The sequence below is a fragment of the Mus pahari genome, chromosome 6, assembly GCF_900095145.1.
Source record: "Mus pahari chromosome 6, PAHARI_EIJ_v1.1, whole genome shotgun sequence".
NCBI classification, from domain to species: Eukaryota; Metazoa; Chordata; class Mammalia; order Rodentia; family Muridae; genus Mus; species Mus pahari.
Window position 1 is genome coordinate 49,720,678 of NC_034595.1, and position 13,250 is coordinate 49,733,927.

General features: G+C 41.3%; 1 protein-coding gene across 5 annotated transcripts in view; it reads left to right on the plus strand.

The window, feature by feature from the left end:
- The window catches only part of Patj (PATJ crumbs cell polarity complex component), a 312,739-nt gene that overhangs the window by 243,431 nt on the left and 56,058 nt on the right, over positions 1-13,250 (plus strand). For all 5 annotated transcript variants that reach the window (XM_021200048.2, XM_029539757.1, XM_029539756.1 and 2 more), the window contains one exon: positions 1,369-1,502. In XM_021200048.2, coding sequence (XP_021055707.1) covers positions 1,369-1,502 — 134 coding nt within the window. The remainder of the gene's footprint in view (positions 1-1,368; positions 1,503-13,250) is intronic.

Here is a 13,250-nt window from a genome sequence, read left to right on the forward strand (position 1 = left end):
AAAAAAAAAAAAAAAAAAAGAAAGAAATGGAGATAGGAGGTTCAGGAATTTAAGGTCATCCTTTGCTACATAGTGAATTCAAGGCTAGCCTGGGCTTTCAGGAATCTGGTCTCAAAAGCAAGGATGAGATTAATTTTGTGGCTTGAATTATGATGATGAATGACTGTTGAAAATATCAGTAACTCTTTTAACAAAATTTTCTTTATGGCCTCAGAAGTAATATTTATTATAATATAAATGTGTTCATATATTTGTGTATATGTGTGTTTACCTTTGTATATAAGGGTTGAATAACCTTTACCAAAGTACTTGGGAACAGAAATCTTTAAGATTTTGGAACAGGTTCATATACATAATGATATAGATTAGATATATAATTCAAAAACGAATACAGAATCCATTACGTTTTATATACACATTCAGTGTACAGCTAGAAGGCTGTTTATGTCTGTATTTGACATAAATTCCAGATCTCTGGATTAGAGAAGCTAAGCCTGTGATATTAGTAATAAATTTTAAATATTTTTTAATCATGTGTTTTATTAATTCCCTTATACATCTTAATTGTTGTGTTATAGTTATTTAAGTACATTTTTATTTCATTTGTTTTGGTGTTTGCAGTACAAGACATTAAACCTAAGACCTTGTCTTAGGGCTTCATTGCTGTGAAGAGACACCATGACCAAGGCAACTCTTAGAAAGGAAACCATTTCATTGGGGTTGGCTTACAGTTTCTGAGGTTTAGTCCATCATCATGGCAGGAAGCATAACAATGTGCAGGCAGACATGGTGCTAGAGGAGGTGAGAGTTCTACATCTTGGTTCTAAGGCAGCAAAAGGAGACTGTCTTCCACAGGCAGCCAGGAGTGTCTAGATCACACTGGCCAGACTTGAGCATATATATGAGACCTCAAAACCCTGGCTCCACATGACACACTTCTTCTAACAAGGTCACACCTCCTAAAAGTGCCACTTGCTATGGGCCAGGCATATTTAGACCACCACAGACCCCATGGGGCAAGCCTTCTAAACTCAGCGTCTCCTGTGGAAATGGCCTTTCTACTCAGTGCACAATATACTTTTGTGTTCCTAAGTATTTGTCATTTCTAATTTTTCCATGCTGATTTTCATGGTATGTTTTGAGATTTTTTTTTAATTGAATATACCTAAAATTGATACGTTGACAGATTCTAGGAGTTAATGGTTTCATCTCAGAAAGTGCCATCGCAGTGTCATGGTTCATCCAGTGGGTGAGGAGAGCTGTGGTCCAGCTTTTCCCTTCATAGAGCTTCATGTGAAGGGAGTGAGGTGGCAGCCATACAACCCCATCTTCCAGGCTTGCTAATCATTTTGTTTTGTCACTTTCCAGGTAACTTCCAGGCTCCGCTCTCGGTGGACCCTGCAACATGTCCCATTGTCCCTGGCCAGGAAATGATCATAGAAATATCCAAGGGGCGCTCGGGGCTTGGGCTCAGCATTGTTGGAGGAAAAGACACACCTTTGGTAAGTATGAAGAAATTAATTACTGTCACAGAATTAGCTGCTGAGGCTCATTATGACCCAGGATACTTGAAGCCTGTCAAAACAAAATATAAATACTTGTTCCCTAAAACATAAGGAAACTCGGGAGCTGCAGGTACTACAGTGACCTGGTTCCCCGCTCCTGGTCTGCAGACTTTGCCTCTGTATCTGCCCACCTATCCTAGAGCATGCTGGCCGTCTGCTGAGTCTCAGTGGACTATCCAGCCCAGAAGTGAATATGCTTTGAGCCTAATGTTATTTATTAACTAAAGGATTCTAACTCCTTATGCCTGATCCCAACACAGTGATTGAGGACATTAACTTTTCCTCTGCTTCTACAGTCAGAAACTACTGCATATAGCATCCTATGTAAGTGTAATGTCCCTTGGATGGAACTGGAGATGCTGAAGTTGCCCAGGCCCACAGCTAGTTGAGCTGCCAGCCCCTTACATGGGCCTTTGCTTCCCTAAGACTCTAAACTCCTTATCTTATCTAGCCTGGGATACTGTGTTTGTCTGCCTTTTGTCATTAAGGGAAGAGAGACCTTTCCTTATGGACTTTCTTTTGCATGATATGTATGACTAACCTATATCACTGAACAATGTAATCGTAAAATACCATAGAAATCTTGACTCACTGGGTTGTAGTAAAGCTGAAAAATTTTATAAACACTAGGAAATGGTTTCTTCTTGCCATACTAAGGCCACTGGAGTAGTATTAAGAAACTATTCTCTAACATTGGTACTAGCTCCCTCTTAAAAGCCTGTTTTCCCCATTTTCCCAAAAAGATGTCTTAAATACTGTAAGATTTAAATTTGTACAAATAAAGCTATTTAAGCAAAACAGGGAAATTAATTTTTTTTTTATTTTGGTTTTCCAAGACAGGGTTTCTCTGTATAGCCCTGGCTGTCCTGGAACTTACTTTGTAGACCAGGCTGGCCTCAAACTCAGAAATCCACCTGCCTCTGCCTCCGGAGTGCTAGGATTAAAGGTGTGTGCCACCACGCCCAGCTGGGAAATTAAATTTTAAAGTAGTTCTATACAGAATGCTTTCATGATAAAAAAAATTAACCCTCTGGAGCCTGGAAAGATTGCTCAGTGGTTAAGAGCATGGGCTGCTATCCCAGAGGACCCAGGTTCAATTCCTAGTGTCAACATGGTGGCTTAAAGCTGTCTATAATTTCAGTTCCATGGGATCCAATACCTGGGCACTGTGCACACATGGTGCACATACATATAAGATAAAATATTTAACCACCTGATTTCTTTATTGCAAATAAATCTCTTTTTTATGACTTAGCCTAAGACAGATCTAGACTTCCTGGAAGACTCAAAAGAATGGAGTCCGCTGAGCGACACTTCAGAGTGCTTTCTCACTTCTGTTGACTTAAATAAATACAGTTCCAATCTGTATGGGACCGTCAGGATTCCTGACCCCAGTGTGTGCTGCCCTCTAACACTGGCCTGTGCTCTGTGCTCTGGTCTCTGTCTGAGGGCGCTCACCCAGCCTCCTCTTCCAGCAGCTGAGGCCTTATTGATTATCTTGCTCTGCTTTTCTGACCACCTCAAGAAAGGCAAAGATAAAAGCTCTTGAAGATCATCATGAGGTTCCTAATATATGGTTCTGCCATTTGAGAATATAAATCCCAGTGTCTTTGAAAGATAAGCACCACTTAAAATGAGAGACGGGACACAGCTTTTGTTTCCTAACCTCACGTACCTCATTGAAAGCCTCAAGTCAGAGTTACAGAAAAAATATAGATGTGTAATTTTTGTGCAGCCAAAAAGTGGGTCGATGTGAAAAGTGCTTAAACACATTGTTCCTGTGAAGATCTTTTTCCCTTTTTAATGCTCCCCCAAATTTTCACAAGAAGCATGAAAACTAACACATGGGTCCCATTATCCAGCCAGCAGGAAGTTTGCAAACAAAGGTGGGAGTTTGTGAAAAGAAGTTGCAGGAAATGATGAGCGAGGTATGAGCAGAGCCTCTCCTGGTTAGATTCACTTCAGCCTTGGTGCAGGAAGGGCACTGACTTCCACCCCTCCCCTACACACCCCTCCCACACACCTCCCCTTCTTACCTCTCCCCTACACACCCCTCCCGATTAGAATCTGTGTCCTTTTTGTTATGTAGCCAACGGATCATGGCCATCTGTAGAGTTAGTCTCTTGACACCTCATCAGTCCTCTCTGCCAGGGCAGATGGCTTCTGAGATCACAGAGGGAGATTGCACGTCCTGTCTGTGTGCTTACAGCCAGTCACCTGCACCAGCCTTTGAAAGCCCTGAGCAAATGACAAGGGTGAGCCCCTCAGAAGGTTTACAAGCACACCTGGCCCTGTCCTGGGAGACAGCCTTCTGCCCCTGTTGTTCTCGGCTGTGATGCCACTGCCAGGCTGGCCTCTGGAGAGCACAGGCTGCTGTGATAGCTTACATATGTTTGCCCAGTTGCTCTTGCTTTGACCAAGGTTGTGAAACTGAGTGACATAACCCTGCTCGCCAAGAATAATTTGCTAGTTCTACTATATTTTAGTGTTTGTGGTTTACAGTGGGAGATAACCCAATGAAAAATCAAAATACTTCAGACCTCTAAAGGGTAGAAAAAAAGGAACACTGGAGAAAGCATTTTCTGAATTTATTATAGACTAATTGTTACATGATATAAGGAAGACAGATAGGGCAGATTATGCTGCGAAAGTGAGGTATTAGTTCATGTTTAATTTCCTGTCATTCATAGGCATACAATTTCATCTTTTTTCCTGTCTTCCCTTGTTCTCACTGACCTTGCTGAAGTATTCCTCCCCCCATAAACTACCACACAGCTTCTGGAAGTCATGGAACCTGCAAGTACAAGACCTCATCCCCTGCTAGCCCCTCCCAGCCCTGTTTACCCTTCTTAAAATGTCTGACTCCTCACTGGGAGTTTTACACCCACATTCTTGAAGAAGCAAAATATATCAGGTGAGACCATTTGTCCTGTGCTGGTCTGTGCCTCTGCAGCCTCCCAGACCACTAACTTGAAGGATTTATTTAGCTCCTGACACAGATTTTCATGTACTAATCATACCTTCTAGGAACAGCATTGTCTACCCATGAGAATACCTCAGTTTAAACTCCTTTTATTTTTAAGTTGTATTTTTAACTAGCTCATAGATTATTGGGAATCCGGAAGACTTTTTCGTACGTTCCTAACTATGGTTAATTTGCTTCCTACCCTCTCATCCCCCCACCCCTCTGCCATCCCTGTCCCATTTCCTCTTGAACTTATAACTCCACTGAGGCCTTGTCTCCCCTCCTACCTCAGAGGCCTTGTCTCCCCTCCTCCCTTATGAACCTTTTCTGGCTTCCTGACTTCATAGAAAAAAGTTAAACACACAATTCTCAAAGTTTGAAGCTAGGCTCTTCATATGAGGAGATCATGAACTGTTTTCTTTTGGGGCCTGGGTTGTTTCATTTTGTATAACATTTCCTGGTTCCTGTCATTTTTCCCACTTTAAAAATATATATTCTTGATTTTGAAAGGCCTTAGACTGTCAGTATTATATTGTTTCTAAGTTTTAATTTTTCTTTTTTCTTTTTTCTTTTTTCACTGCCTGATTGAATATCTATTTATATGTCAGGGGTTGAATCCAAGGATTCACATACTTCACCACTAGGCTACAGCATGCACAGATAATGTAACCTATTAGTAGACATAAATTCTATAGAATAATACCAATTTAATCCATCTTATTACACAGTTATATAAGGTGTGCATTATACTTTACTAATGTATAATTACTAAGGTAGATGCATACTATACATCAGGATAGAGGGCCCTTGGTTTTAGCACATTATGTGGCAAAGTTTACCACTAAGAAGTTAAAAGTGGGGCTGGAGAGATGGCTCAGTGGTTAAGAGCACCAACTGCTCTTCCGAGGTCCTGAGTTCAAATCCCAGCAACCACATGGTGGCTCACAACCATCTGTAGCAAGATCTGACGCCCTCTTCTGGAGTGTCTGAAGACAGCTACAGTGTACTTACATTGAATGAATGAATGAATGAATAAAGTTAATAAATAAATCTTTAAAAAAAAAAGAAGAAGAAGAAGAAAAAAGAAGTTAAAATGGAGATCTTTTGCCACAGCCATATCTATCCTGAAGGACGCTCATTGAATCCCATTATATTATATTATATTATATTATATTATATTATATTATATTATATTCACTCACTTATGACTGCTTCTGACAGTTTGGACGTAGGGTTATTGTACTTTAAACTCCCGGGTGTCTTTAGAGCAGGCAGGGTAGAAAGCTGCTCTGCACTGGTTACCTGCGGTTCCCCTTCATGCGAACCTTGCACGGTCTGTCTCACAAGGAGCTTGGCGGGCTTCGGCGCGTAATCCCCAAAGCCCAGCTCCTTTCTGGCATTATTGCTTAAGTCGTATATTTTTATACAAAACATCTTTTACCTCCATTTTGTTTTAAAATCAAGCAGAGTTTACAAAACCTCTAAGAATTGCACTGGAAGAATGTTAACAAATAGCACTCTGGACTTGGTCATTCAGGCTATAAGAGTGTGAGAGCAAGCAATAATATTTGCAGGCTGAATACAATTTCAGTAAGTAAGGAATAGATGGAACTGTGGGGACTTATAAAATGTAGTGCATACACATACATGCATGCAATAACAATTAGTGAGAAAAAGAAGCCATGGATTTAAAGGAGAGTGGAAAGTGGTATATAGGAAGTTTTGGAGGGGAGAAATCTCAAAGAAATATAATGATCAACTGTGGATATCCCATTTCCTTCATTAAATCTATATTTCAGTATAAGCAATATATTCATGTTCTTGAGTATCAACTTTTGTTAAATCAGGCTTGGCATGAGAACTCAATTTTAAGTACATATGAGCCTGTCATTAAAGTCTTATGTGTTTGTAAACTCTCGCAGCAACTCTTGTGTTACCTCTTATGGCTGTTGCTTTCATTTCATTTATTAATTACTTGGTAAATTGTGTGTGTGTCTGTGTGTGTGACTACAACTGACAGTAAGTAATTGTATCAGTTGCATTCAAACTATTCAGTCAACGGAATTGGCAAGTAGTGATGGTATCAATTTGACAAATACTATATTTCTTTTAAAGTCTTATTCTGTTGGTTTATAGAAAAGCAATACTTTTTTGTTTGTTTGTTTTTGTGACAGAGTTTTTTTCATATAGCCCTGGCTGTCCTGGGCTATAAAAAAAAAAAAAAAAAAAAAAAGTATAGCATCTGTTGACTTTATTTAGCCTTCAGTCAATAACACTCTCCTGAGGAATTCACTCTTGAGTCTCATGAACCAGTGAACTAGTGCCAGCCACCCTGACTCAATCAGGAGCTAAGTCTTCGGTGTGATGCTGGGAGAGGAAGCTCACAGCTCATCTTGAGCCTTTTCTGGATTGTGCCCTTGTTTACAGTCTTCTTACTTTCTTGTTTAGAAGCTGGGCCTCACTACAGTGCACTGTCTCTCCTTGAACCCATTCAACAGTGCAGGCAAAGCTACTGCCTCAGCCTCCCAGGTAGCTGGGATTACAGGCCCACATCACCAGCCCCAGTGTAAACAATTGATTATTAGTGCTAAAGAGAGAACACACAGCTACTGGAGAAAGAAGAACCTACCATTTCCTTGTATCATAATCTTCCTTGAAAGAAGGCAATGAAGGAGGGGTAGTTATGATCAAAATACATTGTATGCATGTATGAAATAATCCTTTCACCAGGAAAAAGAGCAACAATGTATACATTGGAATTTCCATGGGAAAAGAAACAGTAAAAATGCTGGCTTTTCTCAGTCTTGCATTTATACTGTACTGACAAATCTTACTCCCTTTATTTGCTATTTATACTCTTAAAATTAGATGTCTGTGTCTGCAGGGCCCTTACTATCCAGTTAATATCTACTACATAGTAAATATTTGGTGTGAATATGTGGGGAGAAACAGGGTTTTAAATCTGGAAAGACTTTAGATGACATGTGGTTCAGTTAAGAGCTTCACTGATATTGTTAAATGTCATGAACATAGAAAATCCAGCAGGCTACCTGCAGAACGTCAGAGACCCTAACTCCTCAAGCTCCAAGGCCTCGGTCCTCCGCATGGCTGCACTTTATTTTTTTCCAGATCAATTCTAACTGAAACTCTTTCTTCCTAAAGCGTCGGGTTAAGAGGCTGGGAACATAGCTCAGGTTTAGAACACTGGGTTAGCATGCGTACATGAGGCCCTGGATTCAGACAGACAGACACACACACATAGATAGACAATGCAGAGAAAGAGGGGAAAGGAGGGAGGAAGAGAGGGAAGGAGGGAGGGAGGGAGGGAGAGACAGACTGAGACTCAAAGGATCTGGGTTTTAAGAAGAACCATAAGAATCTTGTTCTTTGTATTTAAATAGATATGGTTTAAGCTTGCAATTTTGCTTAAAATGAGATAAACTCCATCTGCTTAACTCAGCATTTTATATTTGGTTAAGTTCAGTCCTGTGTTTGCAGGGAAGATTTGAATGTAGTTTGGGCTCTTACTGTCCTCACCACATTAGCCGCCCTTGTGGGCTTGGCCTTTCCGCTGAGAGCTTGGCACTGCATAGAAGACATTGTCTGCTGTGACTTCCGAACAGTGGCCACCAAGAACTCTAGTTAGTCATCTTTGAAAGCAGCATGGCTCACAGGAGTCTGAGCCATGGCTTCTTTCAAAAGAAAGAAATGCTCATTTAATACGGACTATATTTAACATTGATTTTGGTCCTCGTGGGTCTTTCTCATTAGGGACAGTTTTCCCCTGAAGTCCAGATAACAAGATCTGACACTTTTTTTTTTTTTTTTTTTGGAATACTGATAAATGGTTTCCATCTTAAATGTGAAATTTAATGTGAAACTTTTCTGTGGTTAAAACATCCCTTAGACGTTCTCACAGGTAGTGTGGCTGGAGGCTTTTACAAGTGTAGCATAGACTGGCTTCCCTTCTAGGGTGATCCAAGCCATGTAAAGCATGCCTGCAGGCAGGAAACAAAGCCATGTAGACACAGACTTGCATAATTATCTACCATAGAGTTCCCAGCCAAGGTTTTGTCCTGAAATGCTTATTAAATTAATCTACTGAATATCTACAAGTGTTAAATATAAAACTTTCATTCCCACAGTGTAGAGCTTTTTAAACCCCTTCAGCCCACAACAGACATTACTTAATTTTTTCTAACACATGGCTTCCTTGAGTGTTAGGAGCCTATTTCGACAACGATAGAGTTGCCTTTTGCGGAGTGATTGGTGTGTTTATGAGTTGCTTTATCTACTTGTTGGCAGCTTGAACAGTAAGGAAAATTTGATTGATGGGCTGTAGCGCACAGTGACTTTGCCTCTCTCCCAGGCGCTATTATTATGTGTTATCAAGTTCTTTTCCAGCAATTCAGACTTTAATCCCCTTGGAGGAATTTGGGGATTTGTGGGGCTCGGTGATAATTAAGTCTCTCTCATGCTTGGTTCCTTTAAATGGTTCTCTGAGCTAAAGTAAATTCTCTTGGAATTCATATGGTTTTCACGCCCATTTTCTGTTGAATATTTTGGTTTTGTATTGTTAATGCCTTGCCATCAGAAGAATTAGTTGAAATAGAATTAAGACATATTAACCTTACCACCTCTCCACTCAGACTCATTTTGAACTCCTTTTTCTATTGCCAATGTTTTCACAGTAAACATTGAAGAGAACACTTATTAAGGGCTTAATCCAGGTCAGTACTGGGCCACAAAGATGAATGGGAAGCAGACCCAGTTCTGAAGAGAAACAGCAGGGATGGAAGGATGGGTCCATGGACAGACAACTATGATGTATTAAAAGGTGCAGGGGATGTAGTGGTGACCCACAGGAAGGATGACTCATGCAGAATGTGGGCTCTTGATTCAAGGAGAGAATGCCACAAAATGAAGGAGTTGCCAGGTAAAAGAAAGCGAGGGCATCCAATGCTTGAAGCCCTCCATCATTTCCAAATACATGTAAGGAAGATATATATCTATATCATCCTATCAGTGCTATATAGCGTGCTGTTGGTTATGTTATCCTGCCCTGTAGAAAGAAAACAGCATTCAGAAAGAGCTCAGGAGAGGTAAAGGCAGATGAAAAGAAACAAGGCAATAAACAGAGTTAAAGGCGGAGCTCAGGATGGGAGGACAAGGCCTTGGTTTACTCTGGTGCAGTGTGGGCCTGACCTTGCACCACCTCCTGCTACTGAGATCCATAGATTCCCCAACGCCTCATTGGGCCCAAGACTTCCTTCCTTCCACAAGTCATCTTTCTCGTCACAATCTGTAAAATGATCCACTCATGCCTTCAAGGCTTTTGCTGTGGAACTGAGGGAGCAGTATTTCTCCAGAACTGATCATATGGAAAATCCCGGCCCTTGTAGAAGAGCACAGTAAACTGTTCAAACACATGTTAGTCACACAGTGGGAGCCTAGACTTCCATCTCTCCTGTCAGAAGCCTACACTTGCTCTTCTTCAAGCAGACCTGACGGTACCCGCTTGCCCAGCTGTCAGGAAGACTGCATGGCTCAGCTGACAAGTGTGTGGCATCTTTGGTGTATAGGTCTTCACTAACTAGCAACAAGAGAGTCATTCTGTTCTTCGTGCTAACACTTGGCAGTCAGCCATAGGTGTAGATAATACTGTTAGGTTCCAGAAGAGCTAATGGCCTTCCCCTATCCCACGGCTGGTAGTACCAGTACCCATCCTTGAACAGAGTGAAGGCCTACTCCAGAGACCTGCTTCCTAATCATGTCTTCTAAGACATTGCTTCAGACTCAGCCAGCAGATACCCACAAGGACATGACTAATAGGATACTTTGAGAATAGATAAATACCAAAAACATAGTCTCTCTCAGATACAGATTCTAGAGTTACACACACACACACACACACACACACACACACACACACACACAGCATATATGTTAGCACAAGATAGACTCTGTGGAGGAAGGAAAGAGTCTAAAGGGAAGGAGAATAGGGAGGAAGATGTGGAGAGAAGCCAAATAGCATGTGTTTTCACACGGAGCGAGAGAACAGTAAAGCAGAAGAGACTATGCAGGGGAAGAGGGACACAGTAAGAGGGAGCAGGGTCAAGGAACCAATTGGGAAGGTCTGGGCAAGCAGCACAAATAGTAATATGTGTGGAGCTCTTGTAATGAAACACTATTCTGGGGCTGGAGAGATGGCTAGGCTCACAACCAAAAATCTAAGAAGCCCTGTTTTGTATAGTAGCCTAGAAGATTCAGAGACGTTGTCCGTGCTAGTAAGCGGCATCTTGCCGGGGCACCTGGGTAGAACAGTGCTCTCTACCTGCACCGACTGGAAGTAGAGGCAGGCACCCACAGGGCAGAACATCCAAGTCTAGGAGAACAGCCAGTGAGACGAGAAACCACCATGTTTTCATTTAAAATAATACAAGTCACCTCTTCATGAATGGCCCATTATTTCTTATCTAATCATATTTCCAAAGGCAAAAAGAAATAGACATTTTATTTGGAACTTCAAATAAAAAAAACCAACCCACCTACTTTTCAGGGGATCAATGTACATTTCTACTTTAGCACCTGATCTCCACTTCTGAGCCCGGCACCTCCGGTTCATACATCTGTCAGAGAGAGCTTCATGGAGCACTTTCAAGCATTAGAATGCACAGCAAGAAAGGCAGCCATTTCTATTGGCAGGTTAGGGTGTTTATTGTTTCCTCCTGTTTTTACTGAGTCAGAGAAATCCCAGCAGTGGTCAAGCAAAGGCAAAGAAATAAACTGGGAGTTTGCACAAAAGGATTTCCATATCATACACATCATTAGCAGAGAACCCAGCACTTCTCTGAAACTTGAAACAGTACTGGGCCTTTATAGCTGGTGTTTTTTTTCTTTTTGGTTTTTTTTGTTTGTTTGTTTGTTTGTTTGTTTTTTGAAACAGGGTGTCTCTGTATAGCCCTGGCTGTCCTGAAACTCACTTTGTAGCCCAGGTTGGCTTCAAACTCAGAAATCACCTGCCTCTGCCTCCCGAGTGCTAGGATTAAAGGTGTGCGCCACCACACCCAGCATAGCTGGTGTTTCTTGAACACAGGAAAGCTGTAAAGAGATTTGGATTCAGAAGTACTCTTTTTAATTTGCTTAATTTTTCTCATCCTGCCCCTCCCATTAACCTTTTGTCCTCTAGACAGTTTCACTTCTACATGCATAATTTTATGTGACTGTATAAAATCCAAGTGCTGCAAAAGAGAAAGCATACAATATATGCTTTAGACTACCCTGATCTGCTCAGTATGGTTGTCTCTAATCACACCAATCTTCTCACAAATGACATAACATCGTCCTTCTTTATGGCAGTACAAATTCTATTGTTTGTCTGAACTACATTTTCTTTACCCATTCTTCTGTTGTTGAGCACCTAGGTTGGTCCCATAACTTAGCATCTGTGAATACAGCTGCAGTAAACATGCATGTACAATCATCTCTACAATCCATTGATGTCCAGCCATTTGGGTAAATACCCAAGAGTGTTTGAGAAACCTCCACATTGGTTTCCATAGAAACTGGGCTAGTTTACAGTCCCACAGCAGCACATAAAGGCCCCTTCTTTTCATTTCATTTCAATGTTATTGTTTTCTCGATGACTACCATTCAAATGCACTCTCAATACATTTAGGTTGTCATTTCTCTGATGTCTAGTGTAGCTGAACATTTATACTTAACGGCCATTTGTAGTTCCTCTTTTGAGAACTGTCTGTTCATCCATGCGCCCATTTTATTGACTAGATTACTTGATTTCTTCTTGCTCTATGACGTTTTCTGTTTGTTTTTCAGTTCTTTGTATATTTTAGATACTAACCCTCTGTGAGGCACATAGCTGGCAAAGATTTCTTTCCATTCTGTAGGCTGGGTCTTTTCTCAGTTAATTGTTTGCTTTGCTGTTCAGAATTGAAGCTTCTCAATTCCTCTTGCTGATTGGTTCATTTACTTCCTGGATGGCTGAGGTCCCATGTAGACAGCCCTTGCCCACTCCTGTATCAAGAAGTGTTTTCCCTACTTTCCTCCCTAACAGTGTCAAACTTTAGGTCCACACTAAGGTCTCTGGTCCACTTGCACCTGATAGGAATAAGAATCTACTTGCCTTGCCTCTCAAGTGCTGGAATGAAAGGCATGGATGACCATACCTGGTCCTATGAAAAGAATTTAAATGAAGTCACAGTATGAGAGAAATGATCGACACAGTAATTAAATTAATCTGCTCTGTCTTCCCAGCTGATGTGTGCGTATCTAGCTATTGCCCCAATGTTCTGGATTCCCAAAAGAAAGACACACAGACACTGCCTTATATTTTAAATACCTTAAGCAGCTCAAAGGTTGAGCCCCTCCTTATCTCCACATGGCTAACACACACTTCCCTCTAGTAAGTGAGTTAATACTTACTAAATCTCTTATTTCCTCTTTGCTGCACTGGACCCTGCCAGGCAGCCCTCCTGGGACCACTTTCCCCTGGCACCTACATGTTGGCTCTCTCGCCCTCCTATACCTTTCTCACATAGTCCATATACTACAACCTCAGAATCCCCTCTTCCTCCTTCCTTGGCCCCTTCCTAGTAATCCTAAAAGTCCCGCTTCTGTCTCCCCGCCCAGCCATTGGCTGCTGGTAACTTTATTGACTAGTCAAAAACCAACTGGGATCAGGCTTCCTTTAGGCCTACGTG